The sequence below is a fragment of the Capronia coronata genome (genome assembly GCF_000585585.1).
Source record: "Capronia coronata CBS 617.96 chromosome Unknown acBCG-supercont1.1, whole genome shotgun sequence".
Lineage (NCBI taxonomy): Eukaryota > Fungi > Ascomycota > Eurotiomycetes > Chaetothyriales > Herpotrichiellaceae > Capronia > Capronia coronata.
This window is the reverse complement of record NW_006912893.1, coordinates 3109344-3132639: the sequence shown is the minus strand read 5'-3', so window position 1 is coordinate 3132639 and position 23296 is coordinate 3109344. Positions and strand designations below refer to the sequence as shown.

Genomic DNA, 23296 nt, shown 5'->3' with positions numbered 1-23296 from the left:
CACGACGCCAGCCAAGCAGGAGGAACGATACCGCACTGGGTTTCTGAGGTTCGTTTCGCCCTACGATTCAAATGGGTTGTCCCGAGGCCCTGGAAATGTGGGGTTGATGTTACAGGTCGTCTAGATTGATACTTGCCGAGTTTTGGACATATCGGGGTTGCCGGTGCAATATTCAATATCTTTGTCAGCGGCCCAGAGCACATTCTTGGCCCGATTGAGTGCTGACAAGATCAACCGGTGGACCGCGCCCGCAGCAATATATCCGGGCTAGTGATACATCCAAGCTCAAGGTCTAAGATAGGCCACGCAGCTGGTCTTCTCGCTCTAAGCACACGCATGTAAACCGACGCGATGAGCAGTGTCCGGTATCAGTTCATTCGGCTTGAAATCGGGTCCGAACATTGGGACATTGATCCATGTAGTATATGCCCGTGGTCAACACCGAAGTGAACGAAGATGCAGAACGGAAACCACAATCCGGGGGTGTCGTCATGCCCAGATACTAGTGCGGTGCTATAGTGGACTAGGGCTAGTGGTGCGGGACTGACCGGCAAGCGAAGTGTGGCTGGGGAAGTGATTGGCGCGAAACAACGCATGCAAACACTTGACCTGATTACGTGGGCCATGACGTATTATATTCTTTCAAAAGGAAGGACAAAGAGAAACCTAGACCAACTTGAATTTCAACACCCATTCATCACTGTACGAGTACCCTAAACAGCCAACGTGAAGGAGATCAACAACCAGCATAGATGTGGTGGTCTTGCCTAAGGAGTATCGAAGTCACTGCACACCAATGCACTGGCAGTCGCCTCCGAGCTGAGTCATGACGGCAGATAACCGAATCTGTTGAGGCTCTGATTGCCAGATATCAAATGCCGAAGCGAAAAAGAGACTTCGACCAAGGCGCCACTGCATGCAGTGCATATAAAACCCCTGCAGTGCAGTTTTGACCACTGCTGCATTTTGCCGCCGTCATGATCCGGGAAGCCTCGTCCGCTAGCACTGCAATATGTTTTTTTATTTCTCGTTCCTTTCGTCCATGGGTAAAAGGTAATTCTGGAGGGGATCACTGTACGAAGTAGATACGGTGATGTACACAGTATAAACTTCAGGTTGCTACTACAGAGGACGGTGCCCCTGTTTTCTCCCCTCTTTATTACCTAGGTACCTATTCCAGAGTTACCTTGTAGTATTCTGTATCCATTCCAAACACTGGCATGGCCAATGCATTCCAGACCCACTGAAAAAGCTCGTCTAGCAATGTTACTAGTAGTAGTAGTAGTATTTATCATCGTACATTGATTCTAGACAGCTCGACAGTTGGCGGTCGATACTACGTAGCCTTTCCATGCCTGCACTGCCTCGCTGCCGACCATACCTTATGATGTAGTCATGTTTTATCACTCACTGCCAGTCCGCGGGCGCCATACAAGTTTTGTTAACCACGCTTTATATCTAACCTTCCACATAACCACATCATCCACCAGTTCATTCCGGCTGGTATTATAGATTATCCCACACGTCCTCCTTCTGTTATTCCTCCCCTCGGTCACTATCCGGGGTACCTGTCGCCACATACTCATCGCGCCTCCCCTGCTATCTCTTTTGGTCTCGACACTGCACAACATCCCTCTGACGTCCTGGGCGGGCAATTTTCGACCATCGAACCACAAGGTCTTCCTTCAAAATGTGGTATCTAGGCAGTTGGATGTTCCCAGTCGTCTCAGCATGCATGTATGTACTTGTAGCACTTCTTCCCGTTTCCGCGCCCTGATGCCGCACCTGACGAGTGTCATCAAACCTGACTGAATATCTTCCAGGTGGCTGGCCATGCTGCTCGCCATGTTCATTCACTGGGAAGTCATCGGACATCCTCATTACCCATCCATGGAGTCCGGCCAGCGGATAGCATACATCAGTGATGTGGGCGCGTACGGGCTGAAACCGCTCTTCATCACGGGCTGCGTGATCACGACCGTGTCGCTGGACCTGGGCTTCATGGCGGAGCGCTGGCTTCGGCACACCGGCCGGCTGGTGCCCAACACGTCGGTGGCCCAAAAGGTGCTGTCCGTGATCGCCATCATCTTCGCGGTGGCCGGCTCCGCGGGCCTCATCTTGCTGAGTATCTTCGACACGTACCATCATCCGCACTTGCACGACGGGTTCCTCCTCCTCTTCATCGCCGGATACGTCCTGTCCGCCGTGTTCATCTGTGCCGAGTACTGGCGACTGGGCATCCACTACCGCCACCACCGGATCCTCAGGATTTCCTTCTACGTCAAACTGGTCTTCATCATCATCGAGGTCATCCTGGCCATCGTCTTCGTCTGTACCGACTTCACCAGCAACCAGAACATCGCCGCCGTCTTCGAGTGGATTGTCGCCCTCGTCTTCACCGGCTACATCCTCAGCTTCCTCCTCGATCTTCTGCCGAGCGTGAGGACGAGGCACCATGTCCCGCAGGGCTGGCGAGAAGCAGAGCTCGAAAAGGGCCGTCACGGCGACCAGACCCTGCCCGGCCCGCCCATCACCTCGGACTCTGCTGGTCCAAACCAGGAGCAGGGAACCAGTTCCGAAGATGATCTTGCGACCGGCTACCGAGGTACCACCATGACCAATGGTGCTGGCGTTGCACAGCCCAATAACGACTCCGACACGGGCAGGCAGAGCAGGTGGCACTTCGGCGGGTTCAGGGTCTAGTAAATCCGCTCCCCCAGGAACGCGGAGGGTCATACCTTTTGCTTCTGCTCTTGTCTTTATACTTTTCTGCATCGGATTGCGCAAAAAACCACGGCACGTGGTCGTTGCATGACAAAAGCACAGAACTTCTGGAAGGGTAATATGAGCTTCACGTGGATAGAACTTGAAAGGCACGCTGACTGGAGCGTGGTCATGCTTGGCGTTCTGTACCGGTCAGCCACAGGGTGTGAAGCTGATTGAAGCCGGCGGGGTTCGGACTCTTTTACTTTCATGACCGATTGGGAATTGTAATGATACGCAATAATATGTAAAAAGATACTGCTACACGATGTATTATTTGGGTGTGAAAATATCATGATTCTACCTGAACGTGAAGTACTATGGAAAGAATCACAAAACATTTCCACCCTTCCGAAGACCATTCAGCACCGGGATCGGAAACAAACAGTTGACGAATGGAGTTGGTGCCCACGTTGATGCAGTGCCCAAGATGACGTGTTCTGTGTAGTAGTTGTATGTCGGGTCAGACTTCGCTGGAGGCGGGTTTCCTACGTCGTCATCCTCTGCCGTTGGCAGCAATTCAAGAGAATACATGGATGACAAATATCAATATTGACGGTCGCCATTGTCGAAAAGGACATAAGCAATGCTCCCAATAAAACACCGCGCACCATCATGTTTGACGGCCTAACCCAACCAGATGCGTATCAATCCAACACTAACCCTCTCCCTTCAGCTGATAGCACCGCTGAACAATTTCGCCGCGAGCTCACTCAGTATCCTGGATTTTTGATCCTGCTCGAGAGATTGGAAGACGGCATAGACAGACTTGCCCTTTGCGTCTCTGATCGCGCCGGCCTTTGCGCCGGCCATAGCTCCAGGAATCGCCCCGACCACATCGGCCATAATAAAGCCGATGACCGCACCGGCGATGCCTCCCGCAACACTCCAGAACCGTTTCGTAGGCACTTTCTTGCCGCCTTCTTCTTCTGCCATGCCGTCTTCTCCCAGCATTTCCTCGAAGACCGATCCAAACTGATCATTGGCGAATTTGTTCTCTTGGCTGCTATCTCGATCCTGCGTGCCGCCGGCCTTAGCACCGCCGAAGCCAAACATGTTCGCCCACGAGAAGGTCGACGGTTTGGGTTTGGCGCGAGGGATCTCCTCGTCAGCGGCGGGGTCGGCTTCATCGTAGTCGAAATTGTCGAACCCGGAGGTCGATGTGCCGTGGAATCTGCGCGCTTCGTCGTATTCGTTCCGCCTCGTCGTGTCGCTGAGCACGTAGTATGCATCGTTGATCCTTTGGAACATTTTCGTCCTCTTGGTGCGTTCAGGCGAGTCGACGGGAACACGGTCCGGGTGCCATTTCAATGCGGCTTTCTTGTATGCTCGTTTGATGTCGTCGGCTGAGCCGGACGGGGCGACTTCGAGGATCGCATCTGCATGGAATCATAGTCAGAAACTAAACGCCTCGAGTTGTCTTTTCAGGAGAGCTGCGGAGGCTTACAGTAATCTGGGAGTTCGGACATTTTGTGCGGTGAGAACACTCAGGGTTCGATGGCCCTAGAAGGCAGGACCAAGCTGAGCCTGTTCTTTAGTTCAAAGGACTCGAGAGTCTAGAGTGACCCAGGTCGAGGTAAGAGAGTCGCCTGGAGTGGCGCTTGTTCTATCGGCGGTCCAACCAGTGCATAGCAGTCGATATAGGTGGTAGGTAATGATAAGAGGCGATGAGGTCCTCGGACGCGGAGAATAGTGTCGCAATAGGAGATAGAGCGCTTATGTTAGGGTAGTATACAAAGTATTCATGTTGTCTGGTACGAACATGGCCTCATCAGCCTGCTGTGTGGTGATAACAACAGGTCAGTGAGCGCAGGCAGGGCGATGAAATGACGTCGATACAGAGGAAAGCCCCGTGTTCAAGCCACAGTGGCGGCTTCCAGGCCGTCCAATGGTGGTCTGGCCAGCGTGACCATTTAGCGGGGCAGAAGATATGGAGTCGGCTGGAGAGGGCAACCAATTATCAGTTTTGAACGGCGGACAGTCAGCAACAGGGGTCTTCAGCCTGGTCCGTCGTGTTGCTAGTATGTAGCGTGGGCAGTTCGGTGCCCCTACTGTCCAGCCACCTCGAATGTTTCGAAGAGAACCTACCTGCAGTGATTGGTACCCAAAGGCAATCAGGTATGCAGTGATACTCGCAGAGTGAGAGGCCACTTCACCTCCCTCACATATGACTTGCGACTTCTCAATGTCGAGTACAGCCCAAACCAGAATCTACGACCAGACGTCTCGAAGGCCGTTCACCGGGGACTGTGCAAGCACACTTCTGTGAGCACCGCTGTCACTGCTCCCACCCACGTGTGACGATCCTCCGTTTCGCACGGCCGGAAACACTTGAGTTGAACGTGCACTACCCGCCATTGCATCCGTGCCACCACCCTGAGGAATCCTTCTCGGCCCCTCCGCCTCGTCCTGCTCCCTCCAACATGGGCTTCTGGAACGACGGTATCCGCGACCGCAGCCGGAGCCGGAGTCGCAGCCCATCCCGAAAGACAAACTACTATGCCTCCCGCCCATCATATTCTCGCAGCGCATCCTCCTTCTTCTCCTTGGGCGGGGGCGGCGGTCCTTCGTCTCGAGGCCACGCCCGCCCTCGTCCACGCTCCGGCTTCGTCAACCGTGTTCGTCGCTTCCTGCGCGAGATATACTCCTACATGCGCCGTCATCCCGTCAAGGTCTTCTTGCTGGTCATCATGCCCTTGATCACCGGCGGCGCGTTGACCAAGCTTCTTGCCCGCTTTGGTGTCAGACTGCCTCGCGCGTTGGAGAATATGGTAGGAGGAGGAAGGGGAGGTGGCGGCGGGTTTCGTCAGCAAAGTGAGAGATACTATGCGCGTGGTGGAGCTCGCGATTTCGCCGGCGGCAGTGCGATGCCCGGCATGGCCGGCGGCGTGGGCGAGAGTATTTCATCCTTGGTGGGCATTGCGCAGAGGTTCATGTGACAGCCAGTAACTGAAGACTGGTATGTGACTGAGCGGGCGGTTGAGGACACTCGGAAACATCTCGTATGTCAGGGGACCGAGACAATCCGAAATGCAGCCGGCACAGATGTTTGAGCAACTACGGACAAGGACACGCTGAGCCTTGAACATATACGCTCGAAACTACACCTATGCGATATGGGAGCAATACAGTTTCTGATACGGCAGAAGATTCCACCATAGTAGTATGTCTTCATTTCATTGTCAAGGCCATGCCAACAGCTCCGAGTAGGAGCCTGCTGTTTACCGCCAGCTTTGGATAAGTCTATTCTGGAAACTTAACGCTCATCAAGACCTCATTTTCTTCCTTTCTTGCCCCTTTTTTTCATTCCTGCCGCAGCCGAAACCTTCTCGATTTCTTTCTCGATGCCTGAAGAGTCGACTAGCTCAAACCCTGAGCCGATCTCCTGACTTGAGTTGGATCCGGAAGATGTCGCCTCCTCAGGCATTGCACCCTCAGGAGAAGACTCAAGTTCTCCTTCGTTTTCCCCGAGCAGAGTCTCGTCATGAACTCCATGTGGGGTGTTGTGTGAGAATCGGTCGAAGGCCTTGTGGTAAAACCACAAGGGAAGGCGTACTACTGCTGTGTCCCAAACTGTTGGCTTCGGTATCTCGTCCAGATCCAGAAGAAACTCTTGAACGTTTCCATCATCGTCTTCTTCTTCCAAAAACACGTTTCCCACCGAGTCAACAACAAGGACCTTTCCGTTCTCAGCAATGACCCTCTTTCTGTCCCTAGAGGAAGCAGACGCTTGTACAGGAGCCGCTTTGACCGGTTTGGATTTGCTGGATTTGTCCTTTTTGTTTTGCCGCTCCAGTTCTCTCTTTTGCCGTCGATTCAGGTTCGCCATCGGGTCGGGTTCTTCAGCTGCTTGAGGAGCCTCCGCCGGTGCAGCGAGCCCGGTAATGCCTCCAATGCCGGATTCATCACCCCATGCGGTCTTTCTAGCATGCTTGATATACCTCTCCATGAATTCACGTTGTCTCTTGTATCCCGTGACCAGTGCAAGGTAATGGGCTCCTCCACCACCAACAAGGAAGAGACCAAACAAAACCGTACCAAGCCCAGGCCTGTATCTCGAATAGTAGTAGCCTGTACCTCTCCACGAGGGAAATCCATGTTGTAAGAAGAAATCGTATCGTTCTCTTTCTGGCCCTTTCAGAATATTGGTAACCACACCCAATCGGCTGTATCTCTCGCCTGCTTGTTTGATGAAGCGCTGGATCTCCCGCTCGGACGGCCCCTTCGAGACGTGCACGCCACTCTTCCTCTTCTCGCCAGGCTTCTTGGGCTTGGGGGTGGAACGAGAGGCTACGAAGGCATGCTTGGCCTTGTCGGGATGAAGTGCTCGCGATTTCTTGCGGAAAGCTTTGCTGATATCTTCGACTGTGGCGGAAGGCTTGACGCCGAGAAAGTCGTAAAAGTTGACTCCGTTTCCCTCGGCGGCCTCGACTTCGTCTTTTAATCTGAAGATCTCATAGTCTTCCTTGGTCCACGCTGCAGCCAAGACCAGGAAGGTGCAGACGAGCAAGAATTGAAGGATTCGCTGCCTCATTTTCTACGCCCACTTCCCCCACGACGAGCGAAAATATGCGAGCAACCAAGTAAAGGAGTGTTTTCGTACGGCACGAAATGAGCGAGGCAAGGAATTCGCGAGTGCTGTGGGTGGCGGCCCAAAGACGTGGTCCAATGAACGGGAAATGACCTTCGAGACGGCAGAGCGACGTGCAGTAGCTTAGGACAGTTCAGCCATTCGACCATGAAGTGAAGGTATATATTCGGACCGTTAGTCCTGGGCCCGTGGTCAGTAATTTAGTTCTCCTCCTCACAGGCTGTCTGCCTGGGCGATGGCAGTCACAGCACCTTGGGACAGCCGCAGGCAAGTTGAGGAGCAGTTGCCTTACCAGACCACGGTGTCTTGGACTGTGGCTGAGAAGCGAGACGCGTGAAGCGAGTCACAAACTGGAGACAGCGCTGACAGATTATTACACCCAACAGGGGGAGGACCAGGCGCAGGCAAACCACTGCACCCTTTCGTCCCCTCGAATTTTCCACTCGTCATCCCCTATCCAAAATCCACAAAGGGAGAACTTCAACACTGCAACCAAGAAGAGTCCCTGCTAGGTGCTACTTGTCTCCGTCAGCCCCTTTGTCCGCTTTGTCCCATTCACTCGCTTTTACGCTCTCGCTCGAGTTCACACCCTGCCTTCGTTCAACCGTCGACACGTTTCCAGACGTCCGAAAGGAGACTCGTACGTCCTACAGCAGCGGGTAGCCGCAACTGTCCTCACTTTCGAAGGCTAACAACATTCAAGCTTAGCCCGTTCTCATTCACCAAGACGCTCTAACTCCTCGAGACTCAAGTCTGCGGTCATCTTCTCCATCCTAAGAGCCATGGCACGCATGAGCATCCCCCTTGACGCGCTGACGTCCCGTTTCAATCTGTCCGATCGCTTCCACAGCGTCCGCTCGCAGTCCATCTCCTCACGCTTCGCAAACATCAAACCCATATCCGAGTTTCTGGATTTGAAGAGATTGTCAAAGCCCCATGACTTTGGTGAAGTCCAGAGCAGAGTCAACTACAATCTGAGCTATTTCTCTAGCAACTATGCGGTGGTCTTTGTTATGCTGAGCATCTACAGCCTGCTTACCAACTTATGGCTCCTCTTTGACATCATTCTGGTCGTTGGTGGCATGTGGGCGATTGGCAAACTGGGAGGAAGCGATCTCGAGTTTGGTACTCTCCGTGCCACTACGTCTCAACTCTACACTGGACTGGCCTGCATTGCGGTCCCTGTCGCGTTTATCTCTTCACCCATCTCGACATTTCTGTGGCTCATCGGTGCGACCGGGGTGACTATTCTGGGTCATGCTTCACTTATGGATAGACCAATCGAGAATGCTTTTTCCGAGGAGGCGGTCTAGGTGGTCGGCCGCGAACTCCATACGATATGCCCCCTTGGGGAAGACCACCAGGGGGACGACCGGCGGCGAAGAACGACAGGCAATGGGGTGCTCAACGGTCGTGGGAGTATGAGGATCGTGTGGAGGAACTGGATACTGACGACGACACTTCACAAGGTGTTGGGCTGGATCACCGTTATGGTCAGCCAAGATTTGTTTCTGATGAGCTTCGATTTACTGGTATTGATTTGGGTGGCCGTGTTGTCCGCGGAAGGCGCTCGCGTGCTGAGTATGACGACGAATATACTCCCTCTGAAGATGACGATGACGATTACGGAGCCTCTACTGGCCTCATCCGACGACCAGATATGCAACTAAGGTATAGGGAGAAAGAAGACATGCTTGTGGAGAGAGCTCTTGAGCGGATTGCACGTGCCCGGGCTCTGGGTAAGCCCAACATCAAATTGAGTCAAGCTGAGATTGATGCTTTGGAACGATTAGAGCGGAACCAGAACCCTCCACGTCCTTCTGCTGCACCGAAAGCGACTCCCAGAAGCAAGAAAGAATCTCCGGTCAAACGCAAACCAGTTGAGGTCCGCAAGAAGCCTGGCAAAATTAACAAGTCGGCCAGCAATTCGCCAAAGGGAAAAGCGGTCGATTCCCGAGGTCGTGGTAAAGGCTCCGTTTCAAACCTATCCAATCGTGATGACTCAGTTGCTTCTTATGCCTTGCCTCCAACAGATCCAGATTATGGTCGGCGGGGCGCTTACCCACAAGGGTATCACGTGCCTGGTTCACGTCGTGCTGAATCCTCGCGACAAGGGTCTCGTCACAACTCTAGTCAATCCCTGCGACAGCAGCAATTGCCGCCAATGGCTGTCTACCAGCATCGATATCTTACTCAACGGTACTCCTCCACTCCAGACGCAGTCTATAGCGCTCGGCCTAGCGCTAACTCATCCCGCGCCTCCCGGCCTGATCCATCCGAATCAGATTGGGAGCCCCGTTCACGCTCGAGCTCGAGCCTTGTTAATGTCCCCTTGGATCAACTCCCTTATCAGACCAGCACTGGAAGGGCGCCACGTTTTGATCCTTCTGATCCAAGATTCGCCTCGCCCCAGCGACGTGTTGCCTCTGGCCCGCCAGCGATGCAGCCAAATCAGGCCGCCCGATACCGCCGCCCGCAAGATGAGCTCTTCTTGCCCGACGAACAACCCGAGGTGATGAGGTACCTAGCCCCTTCTGACTCCGAGGAAGATGACGACGATGAAGGTAGCGAATACGATGAAGGCGTCCAAGCTGATGTTGGCGAAACACCACGGGGAAATTATGCGATACAAACGCGGAGTGCTCGTGCAACAAACTCTGCCCAAAAAACAGGAACCATGGCCAGAACAGTGGCAGGAAAAGGCAAAAAGAGGAGATAGCGATTCGGAGTGCTTGGAATTTGCTTGCTTCATGTCAATAGAATACCCTCATACAAGCATCAGTCGACCACAGCAGGCTAGGTAGCCTTGACATGACATTGCCCGGCTGATATTCTCTTCTGATAATGTTTTCTACAGCTCCCTGGTCTATCCAGTTTCTTCCGTTCCATCCTTCCGGGATTGAAATCCATGAACTAAAATCTCTTTGCAGGTATTTGACTACTCGGCGCAGTCATAGTTGTTCACTCTGTAGTAGTTTGATATATTAGTATGCCACAATTTCTGCTGCAATCGACCATAGGATTGAGAATGCAGCACTTCCCGTTCGCTCAGTGGTACTTAAGCTCAATACCGGCCAGTTAGTACTAAAGTGGGTGACCATTTGGGAATCCTGACTGTCGATTGTTTTTGCCTCTTCATCAATCAGTTTCTTCTTCGCTTGTGGTGGTGTTGGGGGGTGGGAACGTGTTCAAGTCTCCTAATTGCTCAGCCTCGCCCACAGTCACTACCATGATTACATCATCTTATAGTTTGATATCACCAATCATACTAGGTACAAGTCCGCTGTGGGGTAAGTGGCGTATAGAATAGACTAGGTACTAGTGTATCATGTCGCGTGACCAGAAGGCTGTGTACTTTATGATAATAGCCTGTACCTTAGAGGCCTTTACAATTTGCAGAGGTCCAATTTTTTTGCTACGGTGATCGAAAGGTGCCTGCCATTATTCAGCACCCCCCACTGACATCGCTCTAGTATGGGAACTTGTCATGATAGACTAATAGGTCGAAGCCTATGTACCTAGGTAGTATTATGTTGTAATAATAAGCTTCTATAATCAGGAAATCTTTTCCTCGGGAACAATCGGGAGAAGTGCCAGCGACCCCCTAGCCCATATGAGGGGTTTAAGGGGGAAACGGTATCAATGCCGGCGGTGGGACTCCAGGTTGACAGTCTCTGTCAGGTCAAAATTGTTGTGGCAGCGGAGCCTTGCGTTCGCAGCGGACCACGGCTATTTCTACGGAGTGCGCAGGACATATTTGTGCCGCATCCACTGCAGGAAATGGGATTCTCGCGCTTTGAGGTGGAAATTGGAAGTTCCATTCTCTTGATTGGGGGTTATGACAACTGCTTCAGAAATTTTACTCGGGTGAGGTCAATCCCATGTTTGAGATTTTTGCTTCTTTCGAAAGACCTCTGGGTATCCTGTCTTTCCATATCTCGAAACACGTGGATTGGCAACAGCATTGACTTGGGAGTAGAAGACCCTTGCTATTGGTACGGAAAAACAATGCCGTTATCGTGCGACAAGGAAAAGAGTGCATCGGGCTCAGGCTGTGGACGGGTAGGGTGGTGATCTGCTAAGTGAACAGTCTCCATTCGACTCCGCTTTTGTTCTCGGTGTCGTTCTCGGCGCACTTAGCACTGCTACTGCTAACTCTGTAGTAAATGTAACGAATTTCGGTTGTCGTTGTTCCTAACCAATCATCTCCGGCTACTCCCCGTCAGCAATGAACTAGAACTCAAGCCTTTTGCCACTAGTCCTATTTCGAGAAGGTTCGAGCACACTCCTCCGGATTCGGTATGGCACGTGATCGGGCCCTTTCTAGAAAATACGGACTCTCTTCTCCTCGTCGTCGACTAAGGTACCTAGGTTGCATTACAGTCGCCACACTCGGTGGCAACTCGGTGCAGCTGAGCGTATTTCTGGATATTACGAGATCGTCCAGACCGCCGTGAGGTATCGACCATTTGGTTTCCCTATAAAGCTTAGGTGATGCCCAGTGCCTATCATGATGGGCCGGAGCAGCGTCTATGTTGTCCTCTCTGGCCCATATCACGGGATCGATCTAGAACCGAAGACCTCCGCATAGATTGTGGCAAGTATCGCCCCGGGCTTTCGTCGCAGCGCAGCCTCGTTCCACCAAGCTGGTGCAGTCCCACAGAGGGTTAGCCGCTTTGCCGTGCTCCTCAGAACGATATATTAACACCCCTTTGACAGATATACTCATTTTCTTTAGACTTTTTTGTTCACACGTTCTTTGTTACACATTGGAATTCCAAAGCCTTCTCGCTGCCTCTCTGTGGCTGACTGGACACTTTTCATGACCCAAGCTTTGGAGCAGGCTCTCTTTTCCCAATGAGTCTCGTGGAGAAAAGTCTTTTCGACAGCTTTCTGAGAGATACCTCGTGGTTACCTGTCATCAAACAGTCTACGGTGGCCTCAAGGAGTTCGATGTAGGAGCGTTTTTTTGCATTGTAAAGATTCTTCCTTCCTTTTTATTCTCGTTCCCCCATTCGACCTTTTCAACATCGACACGACCTACAACAAGAACTGTCCTACATGTCATCCAGTGGAAGGAACTCCCAGGAAAGCAATACGGAAGGTGGTCAGAGACGTGGTTCTGGATCACGTCGTCCCAATCTGATTGAATTCGTCGACAGTCAGGACCCCAATGTGAGGAGTGCCATTCAAAGACACACAGCATACCATTCAGCGGCACAACGTCGAGATGCCAGGTCCCGACTGTTACGCCGTTCCAGCCAAACCCGGTACCTGGAATGGGGAAGACGTCCAAGCCAGACTACCGAAGTTACTCCGGCAACTTCCTCGACCAGCAGTGCCAGCTCCGTCTCCAGGTCTCCAGCGCCACTTGCGCGCGAGAGGCCCGAGGGACCAAGCCGGACATCCAGCACTCAAACCGAACAAGAGACGGAGACCTCTACGACCACGTCAGAGACAACGTCTAACACAGACACGGCGCCGACGGTAGGACCGTTAATATCAGATGAAGATATCATACTGCAATACTGTAAGTCCCTCTTGGGGAGGAGATTGAGACTGTACGAACCCTTGCGAATGATGAGCTGGACTTTGTGCAAAGAGCTAACTGTTGATGATCTAGATCGTTTGACATTCTGCCAACAGTCCACATCCAGGGACATTTTCGATGGCGCAGTCGCATATATCCTTGAGCACGATGCAGCTCGACATTTACTTCTTGCCCATGCTTATGCGACACGTTGGAGGCTGCAGGCCAGCCCCGAGACAGCGCAGGACCAAGTCGAAGCAGAGTCACACCTCGGACGAGGCACCAATATCTTGTGGAACCGATTACGAATGCCTGGCCATGCCAGCAGCGACTCCAACATCCAGGCCGTGCTATTGCTGTTGGCGTATACGGCAGATTATGGACAAAGTAGTGAGATTCGTCTCCATGCCGACGCTTTGCGAACCATGATCGAACAGCGCGGGGGACTTGATGCATTTGGGCATAATCCCGGGCTCCAGCAGCAGCTGTGGACGATTGAGAGATCACGCCAGTACCATCTGACACTGGACTGTACGCATGCGTGCACGATCGGGCTGCGGTTTCCCGACGGGCTGCCATTGCGCGCCCCTCGCGAGGACGGCTGAGAGGGAATGTTGGTACTGTTGGATCCCATGTTGAATGCATATGGGGCCTGACCGGGTCAAGCATTTTGGGCGATATTGAAGCTTTCTGATCGACTCCCTATACCTTCGTCACAGCAATCGGTCAAGACGGGCTTCCAGGAAGACGCCCGCACCACGAATCAACGATTGTATCGATGCATTTCATTTACCGCACAAAAGATACACGGGACGACTCGGCGTCGGAAATCTGCTACCTGATTGAGCAGAAGCATGAAAGAGCAGACGAGCATACGAACATGATGAGCACACGAACACGAACAGAGATAGAGCGATAATGATACAACCAAAAAGTTGACAAAGTTGACAGTATCTACCTACCTACATACTATACGCCTACGGGCTTCTACGTGTCCCTTACTACTGGATACTGTCCTAAAGCAGACCAGGTGGATAGTGCCTCATCTAGCGAGGCTACTAGGTACCTGTAGGTGTTAGTAGGCCAGGTATAAGTCGTTGACATGTGACGTTGGCACTTTGGTGCCTGCCGTAGACTTCTTGTAGTAGTACGCAGTAGCATAGCACAGCCTAGCCTAGCCTAGCATACTTATCTCACTGCCAGTGCGGTGCGCTGGAACGGGAGCTGCCAACAATTTCGACCCCCCACGATTGATCTCATACCTGCCTAACCTTAGGTAACCTACCTAAGCTGCCATACATAATTCCTTTCCGCACGTCTCTGCTCACCACTTTGCCCACTTTACCAATACTACCGCCTCACTGTTGCTACCCGACATCGCAAAGACAGCTTGGTCTTCGCTACAAGAGCTGTCCAACAACTTTGCTCCCATATATTCTCGACTTGCGCCGCTGAAACGATCCGCCGGTCCTCGGTCTCCTCCGTTCCAGTCCGCTACGTCCAGCCTCTTCCCCTCCTGCGAATCATCTAGTCCTGCCTGTCCAGAAACAGCTCACAGCCTCTCGGATTTGGCCTTCTCGCGATCACCTACGGCACTGATACTCTTGACTGCGCAAGCAAAGCGACTTCAGCAAAATGTCGGGCGAGGCGTGGTTATACCTGCTCGCTGTTTTAATAAATGCCGTCAATCTCTTCCTACAGGTCTTCTTCACCATTATGTACAGCGATCTAGAATGGTCAGTTGTGATACATCCGAAGGGTTCTCTAGGTGGACATGCTTGCTGACTGCTTTCGTTTCCAGTGACTATATCAACCCGATCGACCTTTGCAACCGTCTGAATACCTACATCGTTCCCGAAGCGGCTGTCCACGCATTCCTCACATTCTTGTTCGTCATCAATGGATACTGGTTGGCAATACTGTTGAATCTGCCTCTCTTGGCTTTCAACGCGAAGAAGTGGGTGTTACTCAGGTTCCGTCCTCCAATGGGTGGTTTGGCTGATAAGGAAATTGCAGGATCATTGACAATCAACATCTACTCGATGCAACGGAGATCTTCAGGAAGTTGAATGTTCACAAGAAGGTATATTCCCCTTGCGCTTCCTGCTCTCGCTCTTGACCTAGAGGAGTTATCGAGCTGACCATCTATCTAGGAATCATTCATCAAACTTGGTTTCCATCTGGTCATGTTCTTCTTCTACCTCTACAGCATGATTGTCGCGCTGATTCGGGACGAGTCCAACTGACTCCGTGACCAAGTGTCATATACGGCGAACCATGGTAGCTACTCCTGATCGACGGGTCGGTTGCTCTGGAGTCACCTTGTGAGGTCTGAGACGCAGACCAAGGAGCTTCAGGAGATGGATCAAGTGGCCGGGACAGTTGGCAAATACAAAGGAGTGGAGTCGAAACTTCGTCAGGAAGAGACCTGGCTACTCCAGAGCAGGTCAGGCCAAGAGCAGGTTCAATGATTTATATTGTGGTATGGCAAGCAGCATTGGGCATAATTTATGCCACTGTCAGGCGTGGAGATGGGAAACTCAAGAGCCTTCAAAGACATTGTGCGACCGGCGCTCTGCGCCAACTATCTTAGCGGAGGAAACAGGAGGGATTTGAGTCGCACAAAGGTGAGTGTGTGGACATACTCATTGTCAAGCTACAAGATCAAGCCACCCAATGTCTTGTTGTTCAAGCCAGGCCATAACAGGCTGCAACTGGTGGTTACGTCGCTCTACGTATTGGACAAGAGAGTGTGTGGAAGGGTAGCGCATCCATATCCCTGTAGCGCTGAATTCATAATCATTTTGATCATTTCTAAATAGATTTTGTTTGATGCTTTTGGCTGTCGTGCTTTCGCAGTTCTGATCAATTAGTGAACGTAAATATGGTCAGGCACTAGTTACATTTCGAAGCCTGCTCAAAACCATCGCCAGAACCAGGAGGCATAAGCTCTGCACAAAGACGTGTCTCACTTCTGCAATAGCAAAGATTCCCTACCCGTCCGTTTGACATACTGCTCCGCCCATTGCTCCGTCCTGTTGACTGCACATGCGCAGCCTTCCATCAATCAAGTAAGGCTGTGGCGACAGGAGGAAGGTTTGCCGAAGAGATTCTTTCCCGGGTTTTCGAAGACTACGGTCGACGTCGAGTACGGAGGGACCTTGAGCTGAATGTCTCATCTCCAGGTCTAGGCCCGGCAAGTTCAAGCCGGCCTTTTAAATCATTATGGCGGGTCTTTTGGGAGCGGGATATGAATCGAGCGATGACGAGACTCCTTCAACGCAACCAACGCCTGCGCTGGCGAAGCCGGTGAATGCGGCGCCAGACGTCTCTACAGAGGTTTGGCCCCCCAAGTCGCACAGTACATTTCTTGTCAGGCTAACGGTCTGTAGGACAATACTCAGATGCAGATAATGCTGGCAAACCCTTCCAGCACCGCTCTCACCTACAATGTCACCTACGACAACCTGGCCCGCCCTGCGCAAGGCCCAGCCAACCCTTTCAGGTCTTCGTCCGGGAATGCGTTGAAGCGCAAGAATGTTCTCACCGGAAACGCAGAGGAGACAGCCATGTCTGAGGCGACCTTCAAAACACAGCACAGGACCTTTCAGAGTATGGGTTACACCAGGGATCCGAGCCTGAACGGCGCATTCGTGGGCGATCAATCGGCCGTTGAAAAGTACGGCGGGAAAGATGTGGTGGAGTTACGACCTTCGAAACAGGACAGCGCCGCGATCCGGGCGAAGAGGCAGAAGAAGGGCGATAGCAGTATTGTCGATGGTGAAGGCGCGTACCTCGGTCCCTGGGCAAAGTACCAGGGTGATGATGTGGCTTACGAGGAAGCCGAAGCCGCCGCTGATCAAGAGCTGGCGTCAGATGAAGAATGGGTAGAGGAAGGCATCGTCCCAACGCCTCTGCCTCCGCCTCCCAAGGAAGCCACCGCATACTCTGCCGACACGAATACGGCCGAGACCACTGAATTTCACGGAGCTTCCGAATTCGACTATCAAGGTCGTACGTATATGCACGTACCGCAAGACCTGGACATCGATCTGCGAAAAGAACCCGGCTCAACCCAAAACTACGTACCGAAAAAGCTCATCCACGTCTACAAATATCACACCAAACCGATCACATCATTACGCTTCATTCCCCAGTCATCACATCTGTTACTTTCATCTTCTGCCGATGCCAAAATTGCTCTTTGGGACGCGCACCACGACCGAACACTGCTGCGCACATTTTCAGGCCACAACAAGGCTATCACAGACACCGACTTTCACCCTACTGGCCGCTCATTCTTGTCGGCCTCGTACGATCGCCAGATGAAGCTATGGGACACGGAGACTGGCAAAGTGATATCGCGCTTTACGACCGGCAAAACACCACACACATTAAGATTCCATCCAGAAGGAAATGAATTTATTGCGGGCATGAGCGATAAGAAGATTGTCCAGTTCGACACTCGCTCCGGAGAGCTCACACAAGAATACGACCATCATCTTGGACCGATCAACACCTTGACTTTCGTCGACGAAGGGCGAAGATTCATTTCTACTTCCGACGACAAAAGTTTGCGAGCTTGGGAATACGGGATTCCGGTGCCGATCAAGTTCATCGCCGATCCATCGATGTATGCACTGGTCCGATCCGCACCTCATCCCTCGGGCAAATATGTTGCCTTTCAGAGTGCAGATAACCAGATCGTGGTATACGCGGCCGGCGACAAATTCCGTCAGAATCGCAAGAAAGGCTTCCGCGGCCATAATACAAGCGGCTATGCGATTGACGTGGCAATCAGCCCTGACGGCGGCATCATCTCGAGCGGTGACACTGGAGGATTCGTGTGCTTTTGGGACTGGAAGACGGGGAAGATGTGGCATAAAATCCAGGCTGGTGGGGAGAGCAAAGGTGCGGTGACCTGCGTCGCCTGGCATCAGCACGAGAGTAGCAAGGTTGCCACTGGCGGGTTGGACGGCGTCATTAGGTATTGGGATTGAGTCGCTTCTGCACCTCACGATTTTGCTTGCCTGGGTGACGATCACGTCGACGGCCGCCCGGAGTAGGCATGTTAGCTTCGTCCCAAGGGCTGCAGCTGGGGTCCTGGATGGACCAATTGCGGACTCGGCGAGGTTCGCAAATCGGGCATCACCACAGAGACGGTGTGCAACCACAATCTATGTCCCATTTCAACGTCAACAGGAGCAGACAACACGGCGGCAACCTGTGCTGCAAGTTGCTGGAAACCGACCTGCCAGTGCATAGCCGACGAACAATCGACACGGGTGATATGAGCGGAAGCGCATCTGTTCCTGCGTGGTCGCCATTCGCCCGGCGATATGGCCGCGAGACTACAGTGTAATGAACCCCGCGAAAAGCTAGTGACTGTATGGGCATAGAGAAAACACGAACGACGGAGAAGATAAAGCTTTCTTGCGTCTACTACCTAAACACCATTTTGGCCAATTGTATTAATACAACCCAGGCATTTTGATTCCCATCTTCCCGGAAGCCATTCCTGGTACATATAGTGCATTCCACCAGAATCGACAGCAAGGATTCGCTCACATAGCTCTGGTCACAGCATCCATGACATTCGCGTAAGGCCGGGCGTTCCTGTTGGGCGCAAATCTCTCGCCTTCGGTCTCGTACATGGAGTGCCGTCGCTCGACCATTTGCCAGTCAATGTGATCCCACCAGGCCGTCAAATACGCCCGTTTACCCAGCACACCCCAATCGGGAATGTACTGGTGCTGCCAGACATTGGCGCACAGAATGGGCTGGGCGTTCAGGGCACCGGCATACAGATTGGCTCGGGCGGAGCTGAAGTCACCGAATGCGCCAGCAACACCGAGTCCGCCTCCGCGGCCTAACGTGCGTTCTTCCAGACTTCCCGCGCCGAGTCCGCCTCGGCCGGAGAGCTGTGCTGCAAGCTGGCGGCCGTCGTAGGTCGCCATGTCGCGGCTGTCTCTGCGTGGGGCAGCTTCCGAATAGGGACTGCCAGCATTGTATGTGGCCAGAATGGTAAGTCCGCCGGGGGTGGGTGGCTTCATCAACCAGACGAAGCCGTTGCCGAACATGGCGTCGGCAATTTCGAGAAACTCGGACCGCAGGTGGTCGACCGACTCATAGTCCATCTCTATTGATCGCATTGTATTCAGACCGGGACGACGCTCGACCGGATCTTCGGCGTCGGTCAGCGACTCCCAGAAGAAATGCGTGTGGTTAGCCATGGCAGCATGGTTGTAAAGTGCGGCTCGTTCGGGCTTGTGTGCGTTGATGGCATGCAGATCGAAAGCAGACGTCGACTCGTCAGGCGTGCCTGGGATGAACCGTTAGAGATGTGCGCCCCTTCCATAGCTTGACGTCCGTCCTGTCTTGCGTAGGACGGCGATGTGTGTATATATATATACCTTGGGTCCATTCATTTAACCGATCGCAAAGATGTTGAGTGTATTTCACGTATGTCTCGTTGTATGTGTTCGGGGAGAGAAAGCCTGGAACGCCATGTTGGGCGAACCGTTGCTGTTTCTTCGAGTCTGCCCACTGCGGGACACTGTGCAAGCTTCGGCGCTGAGGTCGGGGACGAGAAGACTGCTTGATGGAGAAGTACACGGTCAGCTTGCCTCATGTGCCGGTTTAATGAAGGTGCGCTTCCAGGGTACGCACAGCTTGTTTGACGATGGCTCGCAGTAGAGACTGCGGCCGCGCCTGGGGTCGGGTGATCATGAACGGAGAAAAGAACAACTCAGCCGCATCGCCTGAGCAGCTACAGAATGGACTAAATGGAGTGAGCGTAACAGGTCTCAACTTGAATGTCTTTGTCGATGGATTTCCCAAATTTCTCAAATGGCTGCGTCTTCCCAAAACGGTATAGTGCAAGTCCGTCTGCCTTCATCCAATCAGGAGCCGGAGTCATTGTGCTGAGCCTCGTGTCTGAAACGAACCACGCCACCTCCCCGTCTGTCTGCAACGACTGTTCGACCGTTTGACATTCTTTCAGATCTCTACAAACCACTCGTTTCACCCTGCTCCAGTGTTTGCGAAGCACTATCTCTCGCGCATGCCTCAGATCAGAAGGTCGCGCATCGTGGCCACTGGCGGCAAAGCCACAGGCTATTCTCGGATCTCTTTTCAGCTTCTATCTGCCTATGGAACATTCCGCAGACAGTGGCTATCCAGGTTCCAGAACTCTTCACTCAATGGATCAGTAGTCATCCTCCAGTCGAGCCTGAATGACACACAGATGGCTCTATAATGGGCACGCGGTAGGTCGTTGTGTCTTTGTGAGTGAAGCCTTCACCTTTTCTTTGTCAAATGTTCTGAAAGCCTTTTTGTTTCCTTCTTCGCCCGATTTCTTATTTTTGGATACACATGGTGAAAGCGCTAGTGACTGGCCTTTATACTTGACGTTGTATGAATCTCTTGTCATATCTGCTTCCTGCCCTTACCAACATTCCAGCGTACGAAATCAAAAACCAGCGTGCCGTACCTTCGCCATGCGTCTCCCATCAAGCGTTTGCATCCTGCGTCTTTTCTTAGCTGGGACGGCCATTATATCCTCGGCCTCGGCCTCCCAGACCACATCCAGAGCATCCCAAGACCCCTCGTTGCTTCTTCGGAGGCAAGATGACCCCAGCTCATGTTCTTCGGTCGATCCGCAACTGCCTATCAACTTTAAATGCCCTTCTGGCGCGAACTGTATCTCTTTGGACAAGTCGTCGTCAGGATTGTGTTGTCCGGAGGGGAATGACTGCTCCAACATCCAGCCTATATCCTGCGATATCCAGAATCAAAACCTGACGGCAAACGCGAATGCGAACGTGTTTACAACACGCTTGGGGGACAAATTGCCCACTTGCGGAGAAAAGTGTTGCCCATTTGGATATGCTTGCATTCAGGCCCAGTCAGGCCCGCCCGTGTGCAATATTATAGCTGACACCAGCAAGACTGGGAAGACGGATGCTTCGTCGTCAGGCAGCTCGTCCACCAGCAGCTCCTCAGCAGCTTCTACCACGAAGAGCACTGCCTCGACTAGTTCAACCAGCACCTCAACTGCAACCGCCACTGGTGTAAGCTCCTCGGCCTCTCGAATCGCACCAACGTGCAACAAATTCCCTATTGGAGTATTTCTCGCAGGTTTCTTTCCCGGCATATTCGTCGGCGCATTCCTCATGCTGGCATGGGTGATATGCAGTGGGCGACACCGCAAGCCCAGCAAGAGACATTCTGCGGGCTCTTCGGTCTATAAACCGACCATATCTGACCCAATTCCAATGGGCTCTGGTGGCGGTATGAGAACGGATTTCCTGCGCCGAACCACTGGGCGGGCCAAATCCATGTTCTCCACAAGAAGCCAGATTAGTCCCAGATATACCGAGAGCCACTGGAAGATGCCAACCCCACCAGTCCAGAACAATATCCCTGCTGTGCCTGCGGGAGTTCCTGTGACACCGGAGCGCAGACTTGCGCACGACTCCAGCGCGGAAAGCATACGAGTGTACTCACCGCCCAGTGGAACGGTTCAACCGCCTGTGCCTGCAGCGATCGCGCCTCTGCGGGGCATGGCTTCCCAGAGATATCCATCCGCAAACAATATGGGCAGTCCTTCCAAGACGCCTCCTTACACCAATGCAATGGCAGAGGGCAGCCGTTCAAACAACCGCGGTGTCAGTGCAATATCCGGTATTTCGGAGCTTTCAAGTCACAACGACCATGAAGTCCTCAGTCCCGCCCGCTATGGTGGTGACGACTTCACTCCAGCGAAGCGAGTGCGGATAGAAGGTCATGATGCAGTCAGCAGACCCACGACGACGTTCACGGAGATGTTGCACGAAGCTGGCTTCCCCGATCCCATGCAAGACCACGGTACTCCGGCTGTGCCTAGGATACCCGACGGATACTCCAGGAATCGGCTATGATGTGATGATTCATGCCCTGATTCTATAGACTGAGGAGGAGTGTAAATACAAGTGGCCGTGTCGACCACGTCGCTTGGGTCATGCCAGATGACCTGGTCTGTTACTATAGCGTGGCAGTAAATTTTAGTACTTATCACCTACCGTTAGTTTGGCTTCAGCGCTACATTCAGAGGTCACTGAAGCGATCTTCGCACTTATCACTTGGTTCGAGTCTGCAGTCCGCATTTGGTTACTTTACAACCTGTTAAAGCGAGGCTACAAGCTGCACCGGACAAAGCGGCGTTACTTTCCATGGGGTTCTACACCACGGCGGCCAAGGCATTGTGTTAAAGCGGCGAGATATCTGATATCATTGCAACTCACTGTCCACAGCCTCGCCGATCGTTTCTCCGCATTGCATCGCTTGGATCCAACAAAAGTTCTCGAACATTGTACAAAACACCACAATCGCCCTCGCAGTTCCGCAGCGCCGCTTCAGAATTACCATCCGAGGAACCACCAAGTCCTATCATGTCAGAAGCGCGCGCAGCCTCCCCCACGCCTTCGGTGCGAGCACGTCAGGACGCCGAGGACCGCAAGCGCGAAGAGGAAGAACAAGCCAGGCTCCCCTACAAATGGACGCAGACGCTCGAAGAGGCCGAAGTGACGGTGCCTATCCCGGGGAACCTGAAAGCGCGGGACCTGGTCGTTGAGTTGAAGAAGACACACGTCAAAGTTGGAATCAAAGGCCAAGAACCGATCATTGATGTAAGTGCAATGCGCTTCCTAAATCTGGAAGATGGATGGACTCTTCTTTGACTGACTCGTATCCTGTACCTCCTCAACAGGGCGACTTCCCACATCCCATCCAGACGGACGAATCGACGTGGCTGCTAAACACCAAATCCGACGGCTCCAAAGAGATCGTCATCAACCTCGCCAAAGGCCACGGGTCGTATTGGTGGGCGCACATCGTGACGTCGGCGCCCAAAATCGACACGACCAAGATCCAGCCCGAGAACTCCAAGTTGTCCGAACTCGACGGCGAGACGAGAGGCATGGTCGAGAAGATGATGTATGATCAGGAAATGAAGCGGCAGGGAAAGCCGACCAGCGACGAGCAGAAAAAGGATGATATCCTGAAGCAGTTCATGGCGCAGCATCCGGAAATGGACTTTAGTCAGGCCAAAATTGCTTGATTTGCCTCGCCTCCATCAGGGAGGATATATCTGTTACATTCCCACGGAGAGGAGTCCATTGCGCTACCATTATGATTCACGAGGAAGAAAGAAATAAAAGTTTCAATGCTATGGTGTAGCCATACTCATCGGCGTCATTGCCATTGTTGCATAGATTGGCATAGATGCCTGTAATGCACACACTGAATGTGTTACTTCTCAACCACGATCTTCTACCTTTCAGTCCTCAAATGCCTTCCTTTGCATGCTCGTGTCTCGCACGTTGTGTCGCTCTCCATAACGTTGTGTCGTCATAGCGAGAGCTTGGAGCCCA

General features: G+C 52.6%; 12 protein-coding genes across 12 annotated transcripts; 9 read left to right on the top strand and 3 right to left on the bottom strand.

Annotated features, from left to right (window-relative positions):
- Window positions 1–1690: 1690 nt before the first annotated feature.
- A1O1_01112 (uncharacterized protein) lies at window positions 1691–2703 on the top strand (the record flags this gene model as incomplete). Its single annotated transcript, XM_007722025.1, has 2 exons — window positions 1691–1737; window positions 1824–2703. 2 exons carry the CDS (start codon window positions 1691–1693, stop codon window positions 2701–2703), a joined length of 927 nt encoding a protein of 308 aa, XP_007720215.1.
- A 732-nt stretch (window positions 2704–3435) lies between these two features.
- On the bottom strand, window positions 3436–4232 carry A1O1_01111 (uncharacterized protein; the record flags this gene model as incomplete). Its single annotated transcript, XM_007722024.1, has 2 exons — window positions 3436–4142; window positions 4211–4232. The coding sequence occupies 2 exons, from the start codon at window positions 4230–4232 to the stop codon at window positions 3436–3438; spliced, it is 729 nt and encodes a 242-aa protein (XP_007720214.1).
- Window positions 4233–5186: 954 nt separating this feature from the next.
- A1O1_01110 (uncharacterized protein) lies at window positions 5187–5702 on the top strand (the record flags this gene model as incomplete). The annotated part of the gene is made up of 1 exon (XM_007722023.1): window positions 5187–5702. The coding sequence occupies one exon, from the start codon at window positions 5187–5189 to the stop codon at window positions 5700–5702; it is 516 nt and encodes a 171-aa protein (XP_007720213.1).
- Window positions 5703–6037: 335 nt separating this feature from the next.
- On the bottom strand, window positions 6038–7297 carry A1O1_01109 (uncharacterized protein; the record flags this gene model as incomplete). Its single annotated transcript, XM_007722022.1, has 1 exon — window positions 6038–7297. The coding sequence occupies one exon, from the start codon at window positions 7295–7297 to the stop codon at window positions 6038–6040; it is 1260 nt and encodes a 419-aa protein (XP_007720212.1).
- Window positions 7298–8136: 839 nt separating this feature from the next.
- On the top strand, window positions 8137–8667 carry A1O1_01108 (uncharacterized protein; the record flags this gene model as incomplete). The annotated part of the gene is made up of 1 exon (XM_007722021.1): window positions 8137–8667. The coding sequence occupies one exon, from the start codon at window positions 8137–8139 to the stop codon at window positions 8665–8667; it is 531 nt and encodes a 176-aa protein (XP_007720211.1).
- Window positions 8668–8693: 26 nt separating this feature from the next.
- On the top strand, window positions 8694–10073 carry A1O1_01107 (uncharacterized protein; the record flags this gene model as incomplete). The annotated part of the gene is made up of 1 exon (XM_007722020.1): window positions 8694–10073. One exon carries the CDS (start codon window positions 8694–8696, stop codon window positions 10071–10073), a length of 1380 nt encoding a protein of 459 aa, XP_007720210.1.
- A 2342-nt stretch (window positions 10074–12415) lies between these two features.
- Window positions 12416–13489, top strand: A1O1_01105 (uncharacterized protein; the record flags this gene model as incomplete). Its single annotated transcript, XM_007722019.1, has 2 exons — window positions 12416–12884; window positions 12978–13489. The coding sequence occupies 2 exons, from the start codon at window positions 12416–12418 to the stop codon at window positions 13487–13489; spliced, it is 981 nt and encodes a 326-aa protein (XP_007720209.1).
- Window positions 13490–14519: 1030 nt separating this feature from the next.
- Window positions 14520–15130, top strand: A1O1_01104 (uncharacterized protein; the record flags this gene model as incomplete). The annotated part of the gene is made up of 4 exons (XM_007722018.1): window positions 14520–14620; window positions 14686–14841; window positions 14901–14967; window positions 15038–15130. The coding sequence occupies 4 exons, from the start codon at window positions 14520–14522 to the stop codon at window positions 15128–15130; spliced, it is 417 nt and encodes a 138-aa protein (XP_007720208.1).
- A 979-nt stretch (window positions 15131–16109) lies between these two features.
- A1O1_01103 (uncharacterized protein) lies at window positions 16110–17884 on the top strand (the record flags this gene model as incomplete). Its single annotated transcript, XM_007722017.1, has 2 exons — window positions 16110–16223; window positions 16277–17884. The coding sequence occupies 2 exons, from the start codon at window positions 16110–16112 to the stop codon at window positions 17882–17884; spliced, it is 1722 nt and encodes a 573-aa protein (XP_007720207.1).
- A 564-nt stretch (window positions 17885–18448) lies between these two features.
- Window positions 18449–19613, bottom strand: A1O1_01102 (uncharacterized protein; the record flags this gene model as incomplete). Its single annotated transcript, XM_007722016.1, has 3 exons — window positions 18449–19206; window positions 19298–19481; window positions 19554–19613. The coding sequence occupies 3 exons, from the start codon at window positions 19611–19613 to the stop codon at window positions 18449–18451; spliced, it is 1002 nt and encodes a 333-aa protein (XP_007720206.1).
- Window positions 19614–20383: 770 nt separating this feature from the next.
- Window positions 20384–21805, top strand: A1O1_01101 (uncharacterized protein; the record flags this gene model as incomplete). The annotated part of the gene is made up of 1 exon (XM_007722015.1): window positions 20384–21805. One exon carries the CDS (start codon window positions 20384–20386, stop codon window positions 21803–21805), a length of 1422 nt encoding a protein of 473 aa, XP_007720205.1.
- Window positions 21806–22315: 510 nt separating this feature from the next.
- A1O1_01100 (uncharacterized protein) lies at window positions 22316–22983 on the top strand (the record flags this gene model as incomplete). Its single annotated transcript, XM_007722014.1, has 2 exons — window positions 22316–22552; window positions 22633–22983. The coding sequence occupies 2 exons, from the start codon at window positions 22316–22318 to the stop codon at window positions 22981–22983; spliced, it is 588 nt and encodes a 195-aa protein (XP_007720204.1).
- Window positions 22984–23296: the final 313 nt, after the last annotated feature.